This window comes from Melanerpes formicivorus, unplaced genomic scaffold (genome assembly GCF_026170545.1).
Source record: "Melanerpes formicivorus ecotype bairdi unplaced genomic scaffold, bMelFor1.0.p_v2 SCAF_32, whole genome shotgun sequence".
Lineage (NCBI taxonomy): Eukaryota > Metazoa > Chordata > Aves > Piciformes > Picidae > Melanerpes > Melanerpes formicivorus.
Window position 1 is genome coordinate 2,385,910 of NW_027142384.1, and position 23,837 is coordinate 2,409,746.

The 23,837-nt window shown below is 41.5% G+C and overlaps 1 protein-coding gene across 3 annotated transcripts; it reads left to right on the forward strand.

Moving 5' to 3' along the window:
* Window positions 1–350: 350 nt before the first annotated feature.
* On the forward strand, window positions 351–17,996 carry LOC137449712 (uncharacterized). 3 transcript variants are annotated; one of them, XM_068155475.1, is made up of 4 exons: window positions 351–484; window positions 2,274–2,417; window positions 5,302–5,403; window positions 15,909–17,996. In XM_068155475.1, the coding sequence occupies exons 3-4, from the start codon at window positions 5,362–5,364 to the stop codon at window positions 16,920–16,922; spliced, it is 1,056 nt and encodes a 351-aa protein (XP_068011576.1). In that variant the 5' UTR covers window positions 351–484; window positions 2,274–2,417; window positions 5,302–5,361; the 3' UTR covers window positions 16,923–17,996. The 3 variants fall into 3 exon arrangements, with proteins under 3 accessions (XP_068011576.1, XP_068011575.1, XP_068011577.1); XM_068155474.1 differs by lacking the exons at window positions 2,274–2,417; window positions 5,302–5,403; XM_068155476.1 differs by lacking the exons at window positions 351–484; window positions 2,274–2,417; window positions 5,302–5,403 and adding an exon at window positions 3,880–4,168.
* Window positions 17,997–23,837: the final 5,841 nt, after the last annotated feature.

The following is a 23,837-nucleotide window of genomic DNA, read 5'->3' on the forward strand; positions in this document are numbered from 1 at the left end:
ATTTAGGTTGTCCAGCGTAACGGGGCCTGGAGCTTTCAAGACATCAGCTGGACCACAGGAAGGTGATGGACAAGCAGGATACAGAAGAGAACAGAAATGATGAAAGGATGAAAAAGGTGCATGATGCACTAAAGACAGGTGGAGGAGGGAGATTTTATACAGATTTTAAACAGATTAGTACTTAAAGAAAGAAAGAATACTTTACAAAGAAGCAAGAATAATACAAGACATTCACATTTGCTTTTCTTGGCACACAGAATCTCTTCAGTGCGACTGCAGCAGTGCTGACCCTAATCTCCCACTTATCTCTGTGTAGGATTTCTAAGCCTTCCAGTACTCCTGGGTAGGCAAGGCACCTGGTCTCTTCATACCCTGTCACAGTAGCTCGCATACCGCAGAGTCAATAGATCCCATCAGGAGGAGGAGGCGGCACTTCTCGGGAATGATAAAACAACGAGCAAAGCAAGAACTGCCTGGCCGGCTGGTAAGCGTGGAAGCAATGGGCTTCTTGTTGATTGTCTTGCTTAGAGAGATGGCTGGAAATTTTTACCTTTGAAAACTTACACTGACAAAGCTGAGAACAGAGCAGGAGCTGCTGCTGAGAAGAGGGTTCAATGCAGACTATGGATGGAATGAGTTTATTAATAAGTAATAAGAATCAACTTGGGAGCTAATCAAATAAAAAAAGACATTTTCTAGTTGGGACATTGCACAAGCACTTGATTGGCATAATAATGGCAATGGAGAGATTAGAAACAATAAACTGTACAGCAAAAACTGGCTGAAAATCCCTCCTCGTGGAAGTATCTATTTTAAAAAATGGCTAAACCAGAAGCATTTTCTAGAAGAGAGCTATTTCAGGATATTTAACAGGGGTGTGAACAGGAACTCGTGAGCTTTGGAGCACCTAAAAATTGAAACCAATGCTAGGCAAATATGCCAGATAAGCTTACAATCTCAGTTTTTTTAGTTATTGCTAGCAGCTTAATAATTTCACACAGATAGAGACTGAATGTCTAGGCTCTACAGATATCTTCACCTGCAGGGGCCATCTGCCATTATAGGCTGTGGCTGTTCAGCCTTTGACAACTTTCTCTAAAACACCACTTGGTATAATCTGTATAGTCTATCTTTTCCAACTACATTTCTTAGAGTTTTTCTGTAAGTAAACCACTTTTCTATCTTTTTTTTTATGATGTATTTGTCTTCTCTGTGGAAATCCCCAGTGTCTTCTGATAGATTAGAAAATTGCTACCACTAAAATAGACTGGCTTATCCAGGCACATAAGTAACTCTAAAGCCAAGCTACTAATAACAACCACCATCAGCTTTTCACTACCAGAGAAAGGTTTCAGGAGAATTTTAAGCCTGATTTGACTAATTTCCTTAAGGAGATCTTCAGGATTCAAGAACTGAACAACGAAATTAATGGGAAGCGGAGGAGAATGCTGCTCTTATTTCTACAATATGAAAAGGCAGCAAAAGGAAAAAATCCCACAGGAAAAAATATTAGATGCAAGGCATTTGTAGGCTTGAGGTCCTACTGGGTAGTTTTCCAAATGAGCAAAGCACTTCAGATGCCTGTTGCGAAAGAGCTGGCATTTCTCTTTTGATTTTAGTGATGCTGGTCGTGCTGCTTTTGTAGCACACTGGTACTATAAAATTGGAAGAGCAAACAAAAAGCTGTGAGAGGCCTGAGGTACAATGCTGAGACTGAATCTGTGTGTTGCACAGTACATAGGCCACGTTCTCTACCTGAAGTAGAAACCTTCCGTAACTCATGCGGGTAATGAAACTCTTCTGGACTACGCTGTGGAATGAAACTTGCACTTCTGGGATGTGGGGTGTTTGGTGCATTTGCAGGTGTGTGGCACCATGTGAAAATTTACATAAGTTGAGAGTAGGCTGGCTGTGACAGTCATACTGTGCAACATGAACTATATTGGTGCTATCACAGCTGAGCAACAATGACAATGCTTTTAGTATAGTGTCTATACACATCTCCAGTACACAAGCTGTCATTGCTCTGAAATGACTAAAGGTCATACCGAATGCTGCTAATGACCTTGTCTGACTCCCCTTAATTCCTTCACCCTTATTCCAACCCTTCCTGGGGAGGAACCCAACCAGGATATAGTGCAGAGCCATGTAGGAGAAAGAGAGTAGAATTCTCCTTTCTGCTACTCAATCAGAGGATAATGTTAGAAAAAACAATCTTGTTTCAGTAAGGCCACATTTTGACAGGTCTGATGTGCCTTCCTGACTCACTCTAGGTTTCCCCATGCCTCTGCTGATTTTCATCAGAAACAAAACTGTGAGGAAGGAGAGGCAGCACACGACTCTGTCGGTTGTGGACCCAGTCTTCTAAAGATGTTCCTAGAGATGGGGAATGAGCATCCACTACTCATCCACAGCCAATATCCTTTTAGCTACATTTCTGGGTTACTTATTGGATATGTTAATAGCAACTCAAGCCATCTGGAGGAGCTGAGGTTTAATTGTTATTCCAGACTATGAGAAAGAAAAGAAACAAAATGTATCTGAAGATGATTAGAGAGCTCCCTTTCTGTCCTCTGACCTGTTAAGAAAGTGCTATGTACTAATAGCTTTAATATCCCTGCCTATTATGTTCTGATAGGATTTGCCTTTCAAAGCACTCTGACAAGATAATACCACAGGCCACTGAATTTGACTACTGAATATGGACACACAGAAGATGAGTGTGTGTGTCAAAACACACCAATCTGTGGGGTAAGGTGCACTGTTCCATCAGGGTAAAACAACCCAAAAATTGTTTCAAGTCTTATAGGGAGAAATTGTCTCCTTCACAAGTCAATTGCAGGTACCAGGAACTGAAGTTGCAGTGAGACAGAACAAGGGAAGCCACAGTTGTGTTGAGGGGTTTGGAGGACAAGTTTTACAAGGAGTGTCTGAGAGAACTGGGATTGTTTAGTCTGGAGGAGAGAAGGCTAAGGGGAGATCTTACTGTTCTTTACAGCTACCTGAAAGGAGGTTGTAGTGAGGCCAGTGTTTGACTCTTCTCCCTAGTAACTAGGGTTAGGACAAGAGGAAATGGGCTTAAATTGTGCCAGAGGAGGTTTACACGGAATATTAGGAAAAACTTCAATATGGAAAGAGTGGTGAGGTGTTGGAACAGGCTGCCCAGGGAGGTGGTCAAGGTGTTAAAGAAGCATGTAGATGTGGCACTTCAGTACACAGTTTAGTGGTCATGGTAGTTGGCTTATGGTTGATCTCAATTATATTAAAGATGCTTTCCAACCTTAATGATTCTACAAGGGTGCTATTCCCACTTATTCCCACTTATGATTACTTCAGCCTCTAATAAAGTCAGTTAGTTCTTGAGATCTTCCTCTACTCAAATTTGGATCTGATGCCCATGTACTAGGACCAGAGAACTGCTCATGGTGGACTAGTGTAGCTCTCCTTCTGGAAGAACTCTTTTTTCACTTTTCTTTGTAACTCATGCACTTGTGCCTGTAGAACAAAAGGTTATCATCTCATACTCCTGTTGTCTCCATACTCACACAGGAGAGACCACAGGGTTCATTGTGGCATGTAATGTTCTTGTTTAGTTGTAGGAGAGTTCAAGTCTGCTAGCTAAAGCCACTATCTCATCTTCAGCGTAGCAGTGTCCTGGCTTCACACAGCCTGCCCTCAGAAGCAAGCCCTCTCCCACACACGCAGATGGGTGGGAAAACAACCCCCAGAAAACCCTTCCAGGCTGAGACAAAGAGTTTACTAAGCTGATAAGCTATACTATTACCTTAGCAGAAGGTGTGGGGGGTTTTTTGCTTATTGAACTTAATATTGGCCTATGAAAACCATGTTTGGGTTTGTCAATAAATTATCTAATATCCAAGAGTAGTGGAATATCCTGAAACTAGCCACAGTAAGCATCTAGCAATCACTAAAAGTCAATAAATCATCTTTCCTAATAACACTGGTTTCACCATCTGCCCCTTTTCCAGCCCACCCACTCCGTTTTTCTCCTCAAATCACAGAGCACCTGGGCTCAATTAGAATTCCTTCCCACCCCAGGTGTGGCCACTTGGCCCTCCCCACCCACTCCCCTTTTTAATCTCTCCCAGAAAGAGCAGCAGCCCCAAGCTGAGCCCATCTGGGCTGAAGGATCCTCCTCTCATCACTGGTGAGTTCTCATGGTGCACACTGGGTGATGGTGGTGGTGACAACAAAGGCCGGGGGGCCTGGTGGCCCCCCGGTTGTTAGGGACAATATCCATTGCTACTCCAATATCATCCACGGGTGCTGGCTGGGCTTCCTTACTGGGACTGAGCTTCTGTGTGTGGTATCTTGGTTAGCTGAGGGTCTTGTCCCTGGCTCTGGGATGGGTGCAAAAATGGTAGCGGTGGAGCAGGAGCTGTTTAGGCAGGATGGAAGATGGTGTAGAGGGAGCAGGGGCTGCTTTGGGAAGGTGAAGATGGGAAGGGTTTAGGGTAGTAGTGGAGCAGGAGCTTCTTTGGGAAGATGAAGGCTGGTGGTGGGGTGGGCAGGGGGATTAAACTAGATGACCTTTAAAGACCAGTTCCAACTCCCTTGCCATGGGCAGGGACACCTTCCCCTAGGTCAAGTCAGCATCTTTAAGGGCATATTATTTTATTTTACTATACATAGATATCAAAACCTAATATGGCAGCTACAATGAACTGATGGATTTTGGGTCTGAAGCTACCTAGTTTTGAAAATACGGTCTTCTGTATGTTGACATAAGAAATTAAATGCTTATGTGAAATTCAAGAGTGAATAAAAGTAATTGGCATAAAACCCACTTAAAATTCCACCAAATTTGTGGAAAGGGTTTGGTTATTTCAATACTATTGCTCAGCAAAAGTTGGTCTGTCTGAAGTGTAGATAGTGGAAACACCGAAGTAAATTCCTAACTCAAAGACAAATTGTCTTACCACTACATTAAATTATGTCATTCTAGAAAGAAAATTCCATAATCCATGCTGAATTTTGCAGCCTGACTTAATAATTTTTTTTATTCAGAAAAAGGGTCGGAAGGATACTCTCGGAGAGTTGGGTTAGATGATCTTCAGAGGTCCTTTCCAACTCCTACTACTCCCTGATTTTGTGACAGGCATTTGTTAATAGCTAGCTTTGTTTCCAAACACACTGAAATACATGGAGACAAATAATCTTGTGTCTACTGATGTAACTTTTTTTCCTAGGACTATGTTAAAGGTGATTATTTCAGCCACTAACCTCAAAACTTTGAGTCTTAACATTTAAATAAATTTCCTTTACAAGCCTTCATAGTACATCAAAAATCAAGTTTGTCTTCTGAGCTAAAAAAAAAAAAAATGGTAACTGCCTTAGTAAATGAACAACTTGTTGGAGTTCTGCTGTGTCTCTGTAAGAAAGGTAAATATATAAAAAAATTACAATTACTTAATGGTATCTTGAGGTGCATCAAGAAAAATGTGTCCAGCAGGTCTAGGGAAGTTCTTCTGTTCCTCTAGTCTGCTCTGGTGAGACCACACCTAGAATACTGTGTCCAGTTTTGGGCTCCCCAGTTCAAGAAAGAACTGCTAGAAAGAATCCAACTGAGAGCCATGAGGATGATTATGGGACTTGAGCATCTCCCCTGTGAAGAGACACTGAGAGCCCTGGGACTGTTTAGTCATGAAGAGAAGACTGAGAAGGGATCTCATCAATGTGTATAAATATCTGAGGGGTGGCTGTCAATTGAAGGTGGCCAAAGGCAAGATGCATTGGGTTCAGGCTTGAACATAGAAGATTTCACTTCCACATGAGGAGAAACTTCTTTATAGTGAGGGTGACAGAGCAGTGGAACAGGCTGCCCAGAGAGGTTGTGGAATCCCTTTCTTGGGAAACTTACAAAACCCACCTGGAAGCATTCCTGTGCAGACTACCCTAAGTGATCCTGCTTTGGCAGGGGGGTTGAACCTGATGATCTCTTGAGATCCTTTCCAATCTCTAATGTGTTGTTGATACTGTGAGATGGATAGAGGGCTCAAGAACAAGCATGTGGGTAGTCTGAGGTCTTTGGGAGATAGTGCTGCTACTGGTGACTTATTTATGCTGAGCATAATACTGTTGGTATGGTCAGAGATAATCTCAATAGAACCAAGAGGTTTACCCTGCTGAAACTAATGAGCATACAATTCTATTCAACAAGCAAAACTCTCTGTTTTTCCAGGAGGAGGAGGTGGCAAGACTTTAGACACTTGAATATGAGGCTTTGAATGGAATTTAGATATAATATAGGTTCATATTTACCCCTCTGCACTTGTAAATGTGCTGTTTGAATCTATGTAGTGACCCACATGTATAGATATTTAAACTGGAGCCTCAGCTAAGGGGCATAGGTGATACTGAAGAGGGATACGGGTGAAAGGCTTCATTTCTCATTAGGCACACTTAAAACTGAATGAAGGCTATGTGCAATTTGTGGAATTGTCACAATGAATTTGGAAAAGCCTTCATCTCTATTCTGTCTGTGTTAAAACCAAAGGCAGTATCATCACTGATTGTGAAAGGTGTTCTAGTATCTGGAGGCACTGACCAGAGTGTACCTCTGTGTTGCAGTATGCACATCCAGCTTGTGATGACACTGAGCATTTCTGTTGGTTTAGTACTGACGCCCACCAAGGTGAACAGAAAGATTCCAGTAAGAGCTGAGTTTCTGAGAGCAGTGCTGTGGTCCTGAGGACAGAACAATAGTAATTTATTAGAAGCATCTTCAAAACACATGGATAATGTATAATGAACTTAATTGGTGTCATCACCCATACTAGAGAAGGCTGAAACTCTAGCTTTAGACCACTCTACAGAAGCGTGGGAATTGCCTCCATGCCCAGCTGCTCAGAGAGCAGGAGAAGAGGTCCTTGTGAATTCAAGGGAGAGCAGCCTACCTGGTGAAGTACGAGGCTGCCTTAGTCCTGGCATTGTGCCAGAAAGCTGATATTTTTCAAGGCTTGCTTTCTTCTTTGTGGTGAAATGTGTTAAACTCTCAGGAGAAAAGCTATTTTCTTTTCCTTCCTAACTCCTGAATGGAATGCAATGGCAATAAGTAAGAGAAAAATAAATAAAATAGAGGGAGGTGAGTAAAGTAATAAAAATTCCTAGGGAGCTGGCCGGACTGAATTCAGTCTAGAAGGAAATGAATAGAACTCCCTCTCATGTGCACACTTGGACTGGTGGGGCATCTGCAAGTAAGAATGTACTACTCATTGTCAGGATCACTGGGAATGATGCTAATGCATAAAAACTCAGAGGCTCACAGGCTTGGTAGACTAGCTGCTCTTTCTTCAAGTAAGTGTATATGGTTCCTTGTAAATCAAGAGACAAGGTATGGAGTCAGTGCTGTAGTTGCAATGGACTTTTCTCTTTTTAAAAACCAGTTGTCTTTTGTTCAAGAGTTGAGCACGGAGTTAAGAATAAAAGCAAAGGATCTATTTACATTTCCAGATTAAGTATAGCCAGCTGCTAAGTGCTGAATCAAAAAATCCTCCCTTGATTGATGGGCTAGAAAATGCTCAAAAGCACAAGTCACAAGTGTTAGGATTTCATACCTCCTGTTTCGGAAGAAATGAAAATGACTGCTATATGAACATTCAATACACATTATCTCCAGGACACCACCAGTGATTCATGTGGCCAAGAACAGCAAGTTCTGGATGAGGGAATTATTCCAAGCTTTCAAACCAGGAGCTGCTACAGCAACAACAGCATTTGTGTTCCATATGTCAAAGAGAGGGCAGAAGAAATGCAGTGAAGGATCCCTCCAGTCATTGACAATGTTTTTGTAATAAGCTGGGTAGCATCATAGCTTATTTCCCTGGGTTCTTAAGACAAAAAGGGGTTTTATCTCCAAATAGCACACTGCTCAGCATGGTACTGTAACAGGAGCTTCTGGTTGGAACCTCGAGTGTAATTTGGTTATTTGGCTAAGTTTTATTATTGTATTACCCCCTCGCCCCCCACAAGGCACCTGCCTGGTTATATTGTGGACTTTAATCTGCAGGAAACCCAAAATTGCCCATCTGGCTGTAGTTAAGCAGAGATGCCACAAGGAGGAAACAGTATAAGAATTTAATTTTCAGTAGTACACGTATAAACTCTCTCCATTTTTTTCAGCTAGGACAAATTGATTGGAGAAGGTCTCACAGTGTAACTTAGCCGTCAAAGCTCTCCCATTATGCTTTAACCATTCCAGAACTCCTCTCTATAAAGACATCAAGAAAGAGGTACCTTTGTGTTTGGGGGAATTAACCAAATTGCTCCAAATAGGGGAATTAACCTGAAATTGCTACTCTGGTTGACCTCATTTGAATCTTTAGAGAGGTGCTTTACCCCACAGATCCAAAGTGGAACCTGTTTTACAGTAAATAATAAAGTGAAATAATGGTCAGAGTAGTGAGACTCAATGAAATCATGAAATCAGTTACACTCCAATTCAGCCTGGTTTTGAAAGGTTTAAGTGATGCACAGCAGATAATTCCATCCTTTAATTCAAAAGAAATGTGTGCGTTCATTCTAAATTACATTGTTTGAGAAGACTGGGATGTATCAGCTCGGTTTGTTTGGAAGGGAGTTTCTCTTGCCAGATAATTCTTTAGTTGTGGATTTTTTTTATATGATTTTTTTGTTGTTCAGTAAGCTGTGGTACAGATTTTGGCGATGTCACCATATAATCATGCTTTATTTGAATGGGTAGACTTGAATGTGCTTTGCTCCTATGGTAACAGGTTTTTAGCTCCAATTATTCTTAGCCTTTGAAAGTGTCATCAACCATTATTCCCAGCAGCCTGGTTGTCTGTGGTTTGGGCTTTCCAAGACTGGAACTCAAAAGAGTCAAGGTTACACCTGACAAAAAGGAGGAGAGTGACTGGGAAAATAAGATTAAGTGTTTTTTCATCTTTTAGCTAATCCTGGACTAAGAAGAGGCCAAAGCAGCCCCATCAGAGCTTACAGCAGCTAAGAAGCTGCTGCAAATTCTGCCAGCCTCAATGGTTCCTTCTGGGGGACCGTGCCAGCTGGATCCTTCCTGCCCCATCCCAGTTCCTTTCTGTGGCAATATGCCCATTGCTCAAAAGTGAGCAAAGCTCTCGCTGTGCCAGCTGCCACAGGGATCCTTGGCTGCTTCTTGAAGGCTCTCTGGGGCTACGTCAGCAAACCAGGTGGAGTTACAGTTAAGATTTTGGCAATAGCTGCAACTCTGTGGCTGTGTTTAAGGTCACATTTCTGTAGCTGTGCTTGCCTTCATTTAATCTTGTTTGCTCTGACGTCAATGCAAATGTAGAAGCAAGCCCATGCTGTTACATACTCTCTCTATTATGCTTTCTCTCTTTCAAATCATGGCTGGTTTCTTATGATTGAGTTAAAATTACTATGGAGATGGGTGGGTTGTTTTAGCAGTGCAGTAGCTTGTATGTTGGCATATTCTCTCCAAACACAGAGTATCTGCACTTAATAATTCTATTCAATTGATTCTTGTTATAACAGCCAAAAAGCTGAGTTCACTGTGAACTGTGTGTGCCTGTATCCTGGTGTGATTCAGCCCTGAATGCTAATGTATTAGTCCTGGCTATTTTATACATAAACAATTTATTACCTTCATATGAATTAAATTTTCATGACATAGATTAATGTATTCTGCCTACCATCTGGAAAGTCCTATAGCGGTCTCCAAATGGTGCAGAGATCCACATGTCATTGAAATGTAGCCCTTTCCAGAGCAGAGCACAAGAGCTGAATAACACTGCACAACTTTAGCACCACTGGGTAGAATGGAATAAACCAAACAGTGTCCTGCTGAAGCTAGAGGCAAATTTAGGTTGGAATAGGTTATAGTGACCTTCCTGAGCAGTGCAGCAGATTTAATAGACTCCAAATTTTTGCAATATATCTAAAGGGCATTTTTGATTGCAAGGCATAGACTTGTGTATGGCTGTCAAACAAGCCTATAGAAAATGTAGTACTAGTTCCTACATCCCCTGCTTGCCCACTGCACTGCTCTATAAAGCAGCTTCTATTTGAAGTGTGAAAGGGAGACGAGTCAGATAATGGGCCTGAGGATAAAAGAAGTGACATCAAAATCTTTCAACATCCATGTCATTAGTTGATCTGAGGTCGGGCTGTCGTTGACTATTCTCTGGGCATAAATGCTACAGCATTCACCAAGGAAGTGGTAGGTTTTCAGGGAATTGGAACACTGTGGACTTTCAGGTCATTTTTAATAATTTTTTAACAAAGGAGCTCTATTTGTACTACTCCTGCTGTCAAAGCATCAGTGGATTAACAGGACTAGCAGGTAATTCTACCTCAACATCAGTACTGGCACATGACTATATGCTGCCTACAGCTTAATAGGAGTGTTTGAAAAACTTGAAGTGATAGTACAAGGTGAGTAATAAGCACACAGAAAATGGGCAAGAAATTTATCACCAAGGGTAGAAGACACATTCAAAGTCTGGCCCAGCCATTAACAGGAGTCTCCTTTGCAGGCTGCAGTGCCCTGCTACCACCCTAGAATGAGTTTTCCTTGTTTATTTGAGCCACAAGGTGAGATGGGAACTTCTGGAAGATGAGTCACCTCACTATCTGAGGTAGTGTATGAAGTACCTATTTTCAGAAAGTGTGACCTGGTCACTCTTTGCTCCTATTGAGGGTGTCCTAGTCATCTAGCTCAGACTAGACCATAGCTAGCACAGCCATCAAACAGGTCATAAAAGCCCTCTGAAGGCCTTTCCTACTATATGGGTTCCTCTGGTCTGATGAGACTACACCCGAAACAGCTTGTTGGTAACATGCCATAACTAAGGCATGAGGCACACATGGACTAGAAACAATTTCAACCCCTTCTGTTGGAACTATGGACTCTCAAACATATTGCAGCAAGGGGAAAGGAGAGGGGCTTTTAGTCTTTTAGCTGGACATTCAGGAAGATTTTAGTACTGAAGCTTTTTTGTATTGAACTATCCTTATCAAAGGGCACCTCCAAATGTGCCCTTGCTGTCAATGTTCATAGTCATGGCAGTTTTTCACTTCTGGCCTAATTGGTCTAACGAATCAAAAAGGAACAAGTCTGGGAAGAGTGACGACCCCCCAGTGCGGTGGAGAGATGGGGGCTTGAGGATCTCTGTTTGAAGAGTCCTATATGTTTTAAGCGAAGATAACGGCACTGCTGACATGTCTGTAGAAGACAGGCATGCTCATTCTTCTGAATGAAATATTGCAGGGGAGAGCTGAGAAAAGGTGTTTGAGTATTTGAGTGCAATGAACGAGTGGCATCCAGAGAGCAGGCAGATCAAATGATGTGGAGTTGTTCTCATTTCCTTCAAGGTGTTTGCCTCTTATCAGTGGCATACTGCAGGATACCGAATTAATTCCTAGACAGGAGCTTCCATTGCAGCAGACAGTTCCTTCTCTCTGGATTTTACAGTACCAAGCTCTAAATTAAGCAAAACTGGCAAGGGAAGAGCTCACTCTCTTTGTGTCTGCAAGCTCTGCTCATGCTGCTATCTTTGTGGGCACATAAGATGCACAGAAGTTGGTAGTTAGCAAGGGGTATTGAATTTTTAATTTGCTGTGAATGGAGTGAAACAATAAGATGATTTAGGCTACTTCTATAATGTCTCACACACCCAGTAAGCATGGATTCAACTGCACTTTCAGACCTTTACTTCTCATATTCTTGTTGAAATGGATGGGATTTGAAGGTGTTCAGGATTTAGGAAAATAACTGTCCTTATTCTCACAGTTGAAGCTAAGATTTCTGAAGCTGAAGATAGTCTTGAATTATGATTAAGATACTTAAATAAGTTGGCTGAATTTAAGAATGTGCAAAGACAGTGCTACTGTTGAAAACCAGGTCATTTATTTATACCTTAAATCTAGATTTAGAAGTCTAATATTAGTTGCTCACTTTTTACAAGTCTTTGTCTTGGTCTAAATAAGGAACAATGCCCCTGTTTAGACGTGGAAGCTGGAAAAGTTAGCTTGCATGACTTGTCACCACAGTGTCAGTTAGAAGTCCAGTACTGGAGTTCTGCACCTCCTCTTTCCAGCATTATCACAAATCCCTACAAGAAGCTTCCCAAGACTTAGGTTGTTCAGTAAAGCTTGGAAGTCATGAAGAAAGTCTGGAGACTCCATGGTTTGCAAATTAGCTGTCTGCAAGGGTATGTCTGCTGCAGGTTTCCTAGAATTCAGACTGGTCTCTTCATGAATTCATGTAGGAGCTAATAAAGCAATGACGGCATTAGGAACAAGAGTGTGCCAAATTGTAGGAAACAGTGTAAATCCTCTTAAGATCCCCCAAAACTTATGAACTAATTCAAAATGCTTTCACTAAACATTCCTTTAGATTAATGATAATGTCATGTCCAAAATGTTCTCTTGCCTACAAAATAAACCACTTCAATATAAAGAGTCCTACAGAAAGCAAAAGTTGTATTAAGGTCTTTAATATCCTACACAATGTGAAGAAATTGGCAGAGCAGCATTGAGAAAAATGTTATATACATGCTTAGCATAATTTTGAAGTGATTGAGAAAACCTACATGTTTTGATTATTTAGTGGGTGTTACCTTCTTTAGAGCACTTTGTGTCAGAAAATTATCTGGAACTGACCCTATTTTAAGAACAAACAGAAGTCCATTTCACCTGAGTGCTGAGCAGCTTAATACTGTCTAGTATACTTACACCCAAAATCTTCCTAGGGGTTAGGAGGGAGCATCAGTACAAATTTACAGGTGGAAAGCACAGTCACAGAGGAACAAAGTATCTTCCCTGCCATCACATGAAGAGCTTGTAGTAGAAAAGGGATTGGAAGTGAGTTTTCTGATACTGGTCTGGTTTTTAGACCACTCACTTAGCTTGTTTTGTTGTGTTTTGAAACTCTTCTTGCTATCATTAAGATTCCAAGGGAAGGGAGCTGTTGCAGAATGGCACATGATCTCTGGATCCTGCACTGAGGAGACTCAGGAGGAAATTCTGTGAAGCCTCTCAACTCCTTCCACCTTCATACCCAGTTGTTGTGGGATCAAAGACAGCTAGGTGTGATGTTAGCATTGCCTTCAGTAATGCTGGTTGCAGACACTGTTACGTTTTATCTTCACCAGCCTGATGTACCATCTGACCTCTTAGGATCCACTGGCCTACAGACAATATTGGGTTGTAAAATTTATCTGATACATCAAATAATGATTTAAGACCCTGACATTGCAGATGTGATCCTTATGGCAGCTGGCAAAAACAGAGTACTGCAAGGCTGGATAGTAAAGGTTTTTTTGGGCGCTGTTCAGGTGCTGACTCTGTTGCTGTCCGTTCACAATGACCTGAGCTATTTATAGTGCATGCAGAATCTGCTATGGATGCAATGCCATTCACTCCTAGATATTTAAACTGAATAATTTGTCTCCCTTATTGAATGACAGCATGTGTAATGCATCCCCACGTGCCACAGGGCTTTTTGGTAGCAAAGCTTCAGGCACCACACGGAGAATTAAGGCACGCTGAAGGCTTGGTATTTATTTTGGAATTGAACTCAGAAAACTCCACTCTGGGGAAAAGCTTTCAAGCAGATAAGATGGAGGATTTGATCTGTGATCTTCCCTTCTTAGGTATTTCTGTCCTCCCCTTTGAATCACAGTAATCAGTTCATACACATGATGGGAAAGGAAAGCATCTGAGTTGTGCAACATCTGCTTAACACTGCAGATTACCCTGTAGCAATGAGATTAAAGCTTTTCCTCATGTAGGAAGAGCTTGAGATTTAGAGAGGGTTTTGTTTGTTCATTAGATTGTTTTGTGGTTTTTTCCTTATGTAACATAGTATAAATTTGGCTTCAATGAACAAGGAGAGGAAACTTCACAAATGTGATTTAGAAAATAGGGATTTTTTTTAAAGGAAGCAGAGGTTTTGGTGGATTCCCTTCAACCATTATGTATCTATAATCATGTATATTGCAATTCCAGTGTTGCCTCCTGGTGGTTATGTTCATGATACAATTGTAATAGGGAAGTATTTCTGAGCAGTATGGAGAAGTGACTTGCGTAAAATAGTGGTTTGGATCTCAAGACCTGCAGAGCTTTGTATAGCACAGAAACCTGCTGCTTTGTTTGCTGACAGATTGACTTTCTGGTTAAAGTCCAGCTGGCTGTCAGGAGATCTAAGCATATCCTATATGCTTGTCCCATTTTGGTTCCTCATTTTTGCCAGGTACATGCCAACAGAAGATTTCAGGGCCTCTAAAGCTGCTTCAGATATGTCCTGTTTAATCAGTTGTAGAAAGAAAAACAGAGGCTGTGGACCAAGATAGAAAGGAAACTCTGCTCAGCTTCTTCTCTCAACCTAGTTGCTAAGCTGGTGAACAAGGTTTCAAAATGGCACCTGATTTCCCTGAGATTCTGTTGCAAATCTCACTTTCTGCCTACAAACCAAGTGTTTGTTATGCTGCAATGAGCAGACTCACAAAATCAAAGTGAAGTAAAATAATAGAAGCATCTCTCTCTCAGGACCATCCATTCTGGGCACTGAGACAGCTGAAGCAGAGGGTTGTCATAGTCCCATTTCCAGTGGACACCAAGTTTCTAGATCTGAGGACACTCTGTGCTAATTTGTCACTGGGCCACAGTGCACACAAATTTAGTAAAATAGTAGTAATGTACTGTGAGTCTTCTGATTTTGTTCTTCCATTACCGTGCTGTTTATATCAGAAGGATCAGCAAGCTGAGGCCAGGAAGGAAAGTATTTTAATTACATGAAGGTTGTGGTGTCTAAATAAAGACTGGTGGTCCCTTTTGATAACACCACTATCATAATACTTTGATCCTGAGAGCTTGAAGCGTCATTCTTTGTATGGGTCTCTCATTGACTGCAAAGGGAATTTTAGGCACAGAGCAATTACCTACACAAGATTGGGCCAATTACTTAATTAAATTTTAAGTAGGAGTATATACATAGCAGATGGACATTTTGAGAAGGTACTGAGTAATGTGTGCAGGGTAACAGAGGATGCAGCTTATCTTGCAGATTAGCCTTGGATGGGTTTTAAGTGCATTAACATTAGGACTCCAATTGGATTTAGGTGGTGTGTAAAATTTCTCCAAGTCTTCTTAACTTGTCTGAATGTTCCTCAGATGAATTCAGCAGTAAATGATCTAATCGCTCTTGTCTAAAACTAGCATGAAAACACAGAATGGCCATAGCTAGAAGGAGGCATTGTCTGGGCAGGTGGTTCTATACTCATTTTTAAAGGCAACTAAAAGGGTTTTCAAACAAGATCTTTTTAAAAAATGATAGTGTCTAGGTACTTTGTTTACCTTTTCTTTCTTTCCATGCCCATACCTCCTTTTGAATTACTGCTTTTGTTCTGTTTCATTGCTTTGTTTCTGCATTTTAGGACAACAGTTTACTTATGTTTCTTTTATTTCACTTCTCATTTAGAGAGCTGTAGGTAGCCTTAAGTGTTTTCTTGGAACACAGCAAGAAACAAAAGGGACAAAGCACATAATTTTTATTTACAGGTACTTGAAATTCCCACTCACTCTTCACTGCTTAGAAAGGACACTCAATATTTGGGAGAGAATGGGAGAAAGAATGGTAGTGCTCTTTGAGATGCACTGGTGATGGCTAGGGAAGAGACAAGCCCTGATTCCTCAGTTGTCAGGGTTATTTAGTCTCCAGGCACAGACTAAATTTGTCCTTTATTTTAGATTAGCCTGGGGTACATCCAAATACGGAGCACAGTGCCTAGGATTTATGGTTATGAGGAGTATGCTTTAAGGGACACAAAGCTTGCACTCTTGTCAGACTCTCAAATATCACATAAAAAGCTAACAGTGATGACTAATACAAGGCATGATAGTGATTCTTGCATCCATTTGCTTTCTTTAAGGGTGTCTCGATGGCTGAGGAAAAGCCCAAGTACAAGTGCACTATCAGTGAAGTCACCATTGTGAACCTGCAGCCTGAGAAAAAGCCCATTCACATCTTGGTGGGAGGGAAGACAAGAAATGAACATAGAAACCTTGGTTTCCAACCTCCTTCTCCAAGGATTTCAGAGAAAAGGCTACCCCAGGGAGAGGAAAAAATATGGCCAGAAAAAGTGAAAAAAGAGGGAGCTTTGTCGCCCAGCCTGCATCGTGCAAATGAGTTCTGCAGCACAGAAAACATCACTGTTAAGAGGCCTGTGAAGTTAGCCCCTTTGGAGATCCCTGTGGAAGTAAAAGAAGCCCAGCTCCAAAAGATTATGAGTATCCAGAGAGAAGCCCAAATGGCTGCTCAGAAGCTGACAGTTATCAACTCAATCAGCAATGATCCCCACGTGAAAAAAGTAAAGAATCTGGTTCAGGCAGAGGTTGAAAACACTCAAAAGATGAGGCTGAGTGAGAAGGCAGCTCTGGAGAATAAAGATGATGCTTTAGCCCCTAAAAGCAGCAAACCTCTGGGAGAAATTCAAATTTTTTTGCCCCCAGAGGCAACTTCTAAGGTGACTAAACAACCTGGTGTTGAATATGCTCCGAAGACACTCTGTAAGCCATTAATCCCCACTCTCCAGGTATCTGATGTGCATGACGAATCTAACAGACCTGACAGCATATCTGACTCTTGCCAGAATGTTTCTCGGCGCCGATTCAGATTAAGGCACGTGAAAGAGCAGCAGGAAGACCATGGGAAAGCCAAACCCTTAAAGGTCACAGATCCAAGTGTGGGAGAAGGAAAGCAGAAATCTGCATGTCAGCGAACACAAAAAACCCTCAGTGATGCAAGCAAGCTCATTGAGAATGTGGCCAAAAAGCAGAAGGAACGAGGAGCAAAGCAAGGTGAAATGGATGAAGCCTCTTTTGTGAGGAGGCAGTCTACTCGAAGAATGGCTTTGGGAGACATCATCCAGGTGGATGAAGAGTGAATTTCATGCTCTGTAATGCATAGGAGATTTAGATGCAACAGCTAGCCGGCAAAATGTTTCAAAATGACTCTTTAGATAGAAGTGTTCAGGAGAGTGTGATCTACAACTGTCTTCAGACAAAGTGAAAACAAGTTAATATTATTGCACACCTCTGTTATTTCTGAAGTGTTCAAACAAATGGGTTCTAGGACAAATATCCTGCTGCTCTGCCCAACACTAAAAAGACAACAGCTACAGTTCTGAGTCCAGCATGGAGTACAACTTCCAAGACACACGTGGACTGTGTAGGAAAAATCTGGATGTGGTCTGTGTGGAGGGACCCAGAGACAAAAGTAAACCTTAGAAAATACTGTGTTTGGGGCAAGACAAAAATAATATATGCTCTTGAGAATACAGCCCCTCTCACTTTCAACTGTGGCAAGTTTGTTTCAGCAAGACATGACTAAAATGTTCTTCATATATATAGTTGACAAAACAAAAAAGTAATTAGTTTAAGCTTTAGCAAGAGACATTTAAATAAGAAAAGGAGAAATACTTTTAAGGACAAGAAACACTGAAGAACACTTTACAGAGTTGGGAATCGCTGCCATTGAAATAGCAAATAATATATTAGACAAACACCTGCCCGGGATGATTTCAGAAGAGTTAATCATTCAGACACAACAAAGGCCGGATTATCTGTAAAGTCCTTCAGTCTCTGTTTTCTTATAGTGTATGGTCTACCTTTTCAGTTGCCCACTTGCAGGGCTACTAGCCAAGCCCTGTAGTGCAAAAATGTACAATTAAAGTAACTGTTCACATTAGACTGATTCTTCTTCATTGTCTTATAGATAGTGTCAAGATAATTATTGAATCTTTCAGAAGGAAGCATTTAATAGATTACTCTTCTTGATTTCTGTAGACCTACTTCAGTTCTTTCCCAGCTTCTTGGTAAGGGAAAGAACAGCTAAGCCTTGTATTTTCATTGTCTTATCTCAAACAGCTCTGTCTTGCACTTTTTTATCTGTTTATTTTTGGTAACCTTTTGAGATGGTCATTATTATAAAATAGAAAATAAATCAAGCATGTACAGTCTCAAGTGTGTACAGTCTCAATTTAGTCCCAGTATTTACAATAGAAGGGGGAGGGCATGAAAGAAGGGCTGAGTTTTTGTTTGGCCAGGCTCACCTGAGAGAGGCTGTTGTTGCCCTTCATTAAGCTATGATGTAAGGAGGTTCCTCAAATGGGTGTTTGAGTCCACCTTGTTGATATTGGAAATACAGTAGCAACTCAACTAGGATGAACAACCTTCAATTGTCTGGAACTGTAGGAAGATCACTACATCTATCAGAATGACTTCTTATTGCTCTACTCCTTTACTCAGCTCTTTTAATGCAACTATGTGCACTAAATCTTGTCCCCGGGAACAAATGATAAAGCATTGGTTTAAAAATGTAAAACGGTGACATTAAAGTAATATGAGGCCCAAACTTATAGCTGTAGTGGTAAAGTGTTGGATGAGGACCTTGAGACTTTTGATTATGGGAAGGGACTAAAAGAATTTTCAGCTTCCAGCATTAGCAAAGCCATTGCTGAAATGGTGTCTCCAGGAGACAGCGTTCACCTCTACATAGAATTTCAGGCTGTGTTCCATTATTCAAAAAGCATGCTCAATTCTTCATAGTATCATAGTATCAGTCAGGGTTGGAAGGGACCACAAGGATCATCTAGTTCCAACCCCCCCTGCCATGGGCAGGGACACCCCACACTAGATCAGGCTGGACAGAGCCTCATCCAGCCTGGGCTTAAACACCCCCAGGGACGGGGCCTCGACCACCTCCCTGGACAACACATTCCAGGGTTTCACCACTCTCATGGTGGAGAACCTCCTCCTCACATCCAGCCTGAATCTCCCCACCTCCAGCTTCATTCCATTCCCCCTAGTCCTATCACTGCCTGAGATCCTGAGAAGTCCTTCCCCAGCCTTCCTGTAGGCCCCCTTCAGATACTGGAAGGCCACAATTAGGTCACCTCAGAGCCTTCTCTTCTGCAGACTGAAGTGTCAGAAGTCTAATCTGAATGCTGGAAAACTCACCTTCCATGTGACTGGGAAAAGTTTGATCTGTAGTTTATTCAAGGTTTTTGAAGAAGAACAACTAGAAAAAGATGCATGAAAAATAAAAGCCTAATGGTAGATTAGTTTTGAGAAATTAATACAGGTGTTAAGTGTAGCATTTTAACTCAGGTGGCTGTGCAAATATAAATTCATGGTGTGATGGCTCTTTGACCTTCCCACCACACTCTTACACTGCCACTGCTTCTTGGACAGCAGCACAGTGATCTGGAACAGGGAGTTTAACGTAGCAAATTTCTCCAAAAGATGAGTTTTTGACTGAGATCTGTCCTAGTCTTGATTTACAGAATGGCTTCAGTAGTGCTTGTGTCAGCATGAATGAGGCAAGGACAGTGACAAACACATTCATTCTGGTGCCTGATTGCACTTCTGTCATGTTAAAGTGTGTCAAAACTATACTCCAAAGGCAATAAACTACCATATCAAAGTGTGAAGTAACACAGTGGGTGCTGTGACAGGATACAAATACTTGAAAAATACTGACAAATAATACTGGCTTTGATTTAGATATGTCTAGGGAATACTATTGCTCACTTTCTGTTCTGAATCTATGCATCCTTCTGCTCTGCTACAGTTTTATATCTATTCTATCTGAAATGTGATGGTAGTCAGAAGTTTTCCATAGTGGAAAATTGTATCAATGTGTGAACGTTAGGGGAACTCTTGTACCTATATGAAGTATTAAGAGTAGGATGCTCCAAAGACTGCCTTCCCTAGTAAAATAGTTGTGACTTGGTGTTATCTAATGCTTGTTAGTGTATAAAGTGAGTAATAAAAAAAGCAGTCTTCTGCATACATACTACTACAGAAAGTTAATTTCAGAAGTATCTCATTGAAGAGCCAAAATTAGGGCAAAAGAGGAATTTTTGCCTGAGAACTCTAGTCACACCAAGGTGGGTATCATGGAGGGGAACCAAGCTTTGCTCTCATCTACATGCTGTATATAGAGCATAGTGCTCTGCAGTCAATTCAGCTGCTTTGTCTTCAGACTGACATCAGAACTTGGGATGACACAACCAGTGGAGCTGAGGTCTAATTGACCTGTAAAAGCATTCTCAAATATCGAGGGGGAAAAAAAAAAAATCTAGCAACTAACTAATGAGGAATATCTTTTCTTATGTAAATAAATTTCATAGAATCACAGACTGTTAGGGGCTGGAAGGGACCTTGAGAGATCATCTAGTCCAACCCCTCTGTCAAAGCAGGAAATTTCATACAGGAATGAATAGTGCTTTAAGGATATATATCCATGTATTTGTCCAGTAGGTGGTTCTAAGAGAAAATCCCTTTGATTGTATATTCCACTTTTCTATTTTTACCTCCAATCTTTTTGCAACTCAGGAACCCAGAAGGTAATTTATTTTCTTTATTTCAGAAGCAATCTCCATCCCATTCTCATAGGCTGCAGAAAAGCAGGACAGAGAGATGGTCTCCAAGATTTTTTTTAGCCCAAATAAAGAGATAGTGGGTGGACACAATAAGCATAGAGCAAGTGGAATATTGAGATCCTTTCCAAATAGGAGTCACAAGCAAAAGCTGCAGACTAGTGGCACAATTATCTAATTTAGGAGTAGTGCATATTTCATAAATAACATCTTCCACCCTCACAGAGGTTTACAAGCCTTGCAGCACCGCAGAGAAATCTTCCTGGGGTGAGGAAAAAATGGCAAATTCTTGATTGATTCACAGACTTATAGGGCCAGACAGGGTGGCTCATTGAAAGCACAAAAAGGACCAGATCTTTCTCATGATTTGAAACATACAGGAACACTATGAAGTAGCCAAATGTCTTGGCTGTCCCCTACAGTGTGCAGAAATGTCCCTGCTGACACTGGGTGTTTGCTTGTTTTCTCTTTTAAGCCTACAGCAGGAAAACTCAGTCTTGAACTGAAGGCAAAATAACAGAGAAGAGATTCAGGAAAGCTTTTAGAAGCGAGGAATTGGAGCAGCAGACTAAGATTTTTTGTCTTGGGTACTACTTATTGTTAGATTCCATTTGCAATTGCCCTTTACTTTGTCAGTGAATTCCACATGGATCGTCTGGACAGTTATTGGAAATGACAATGCAGTCATTGACAGACTAGAGGAAGAGAAATGTATAAACCAGAAGTATGGAACCAAGGTGGTCTCCAGAGACTGTCCTTACCTTGACCGTAATCCGTGCTTGCTGTAAACTTTTCCCTGTCTCTTCAAATTGCAAAGACTGGAAGTTTTAAAAATCAGTCGACCCCCCACCCAGCAGTTCATGCCATTCATGAGAAGCATGATTCAGACCCAGCAATAATGAATCAAAGACTGCATTAGACTCTTGCCATGGACTTCTCTGGGGTCAATCACAGGGAGCAGTAATCCCACACTAGAGTTGCTGGTGTTGTCTGATTTGGAGTTTAAGCAGCAGCATGGTTCTTTCTTGAAGAGCTCAGCAATTAGCAGCAGTAAGGAACGTACTGTTATTCTAAACCAGGATTTGTAGCTGTGAGTGTGGGACTGGAAGAGGGGCAATGCTTGGAAAACAGCCTTAAAACTTCAGAAATGAGCTGGCACCACGCTTGCCTTCGGGATCAATGTGCTAATGCTCTCAGGCCGTTTCTACCAACAGGTTACCTTAATTTTCAGTTTGTGAGAGACATTATTTTAAACATAATTGTTTTCTCTGAATATTCACAGAGGCCCTGGGGGTGACCTGCTTTCAGGCAAGTGCAGCAAGAACGTCAATAAAAGGAGTAGTGCTGGAAAATCATTAGCAGAGAGTACTTCTAACTTTGTTCCTTGAGTACACAGGCTCAGAAATTTATATGGAAATTCAAATTGGTTCAGTTAAGATAAAGGATGTGTGGAGCCTCTAAACCTAGAAGCAAACCCAAATGGTAAGCTATTAGAGAGATAAAACTTTTTTTCCCCCTCATACTTCTCTTGATAATTCCTGACGGAAGTAGGAACAGAAGCCTTGAAACGCCTTTTGAGTGTTCCTGGCCTAATATGGCACAAAGAGCATCAGGAAGCATCTTCTGACAGCACCAGTTGTGTTTTCAGAGCAGAGTGCACCCACTTTGGCTGAGGGGCTCAGCTGTGATCTGTGGCGGGGCCACTGGAGCTGGCTGGAACCAGCTGTTCGACATGTGGCAGTCCTGGCCTCTCCTCACAGGCCCCCTCCTTATATCTGGCCATGGACACTCCACACACTCACAGCACCCCAGAGCTCTCGTAGGACACTCATGTGGATAACAGTGATGACACTCTGGATTTGCTGTTTTCCCAGAGGCCAGTTTTCAGCTATGAGACTATTTTGCCATCTAGGAAACAATGCAGGGGCTGTGCCAGTGCCAAGCTAAATGTATAGAGAGAGGAGCTGCAACTCTTCTGTTAATAGTAAACCCAGTGATAGTCCCTGGTCTAGTCACCCAACCGGCAGAGCAATCTTTGTATCTACAGAGAGCAGAATATAAAGTAATCTTTAATAACCTCTTAGTTGCAGGAATCTGAAATGGCTGTATTCGGAACAGAATTGTGGAAGAGGGAAGAGTTTTTAATTTTTCCCCTTAAAGGTGAGCATCCGTTTTCATTAGTTCAATTAATGGTTTCCATCCCCACGTCTCCACTGTTCATCATTTTCTCATTTTAGAGGTCTGTCAGAGGAAGGTAATGAAAATGTAAGCAAGCCAGGGTTGTGTGGGCGGGAAGCAAACTTCCGTGTTCAGTTAAAAATCACAGTCTGAGGTCTGGGTGTACTTCCAGTGGTAATTCACTTGGTAAATCAACCAGTTTGTCCTATCATCAAGCTGTCATTTCTAAGCAGTGCTGCACCAGATTCCTGACAGAGACTATTAAGAAAGTCATTATTATTTCAGCCCCATTAGCTAACAGGATACACCGCTGTACTCTAGTGGTTTAACTCTAGCTGGAAACTAAAGCACCAAGCAGCCACTCTCTCATTCCTCTGTCCCTCTCAGTGGGATGGGAAAGTGAATCAAAAAAAGCAAAACTTGAGGGTTAAGAACAGTTTGATAATTGAAATAAAATATTATAGTAGTAATGAGCAATATTAATATTAATAGCAATAATCATAAGGAAAAGATAAGAGAGAGTGTAAAAAATCCCAGGGAAAACAAGTGATGCACAATGCAGTTGCTCACCACTCACTGACTAATGCCCAGTCAGTCTCAAAGCAGAGATAGGCTCCTATTGGCCAACTACCTCCAGTTTATGTACTAAGCAAGACATGCTACAGCATGGAATATATTTTTAGATAGTTTGGGTCAGCTGTCCTGGCCATGCTCTCTCTCAGCTTCTAGTGCACTTATTCACTGGGAGAGCATGAGAAGCTGAAAAATCCTCATCTTAGGATAAGCACTACTTAGCAACAACTAAAACATCAATGTGTTATCCATATTTCTCATACTAAATCAAAAATACAGCACTGTACCAGCTACTAGGAAGAAAATTAACTCTGTGCCAGCCAGAAATAGGAAATCTACCCAGCCTTTGCCTTGAAATAGTATATCCAGCCTTTTGCTCTGAGATACTGCTTCCTACACTGTTACTATATAGCAAAGAGCAGAGCACTCAAGGGGGAGATAACTTAATCCCTTCTTCACCCAGCCATCAAGGCAAGTGATAGAGACAAGCTTGGGATCAGCAGCTTCAGATCTGATCAGGAAAAGAACAAAAAAACAGTCCTGGCTTCCTAGCTGAATGTGATGCTCAGTTCATTCCACCTGCCTCCTTCTTCCTCCTTCAGTTACCTTTGAGGTAACTGAATGAGGGTACAGGATAGGCTGTAGTGATCAAGTGCTGTATGTCTA

Bases quoted from the DNA above. Each gene is read 5' to 3' on its own strand.
- LOC137449712 (XM_068155475.1), top strand. From the start codon at position 5,362: ATGAACAACTTGTTGGAGTTCTGCTGTGTCTCTGTAAGAAAG. The intron at 5,404-15,908 runs GTAAATATATAA...GCTTTCTTTAAG, and splicing joins GCTGTGTCTCTGTAAGAAAG to GGTGTCTCGATGGCTGAGGA.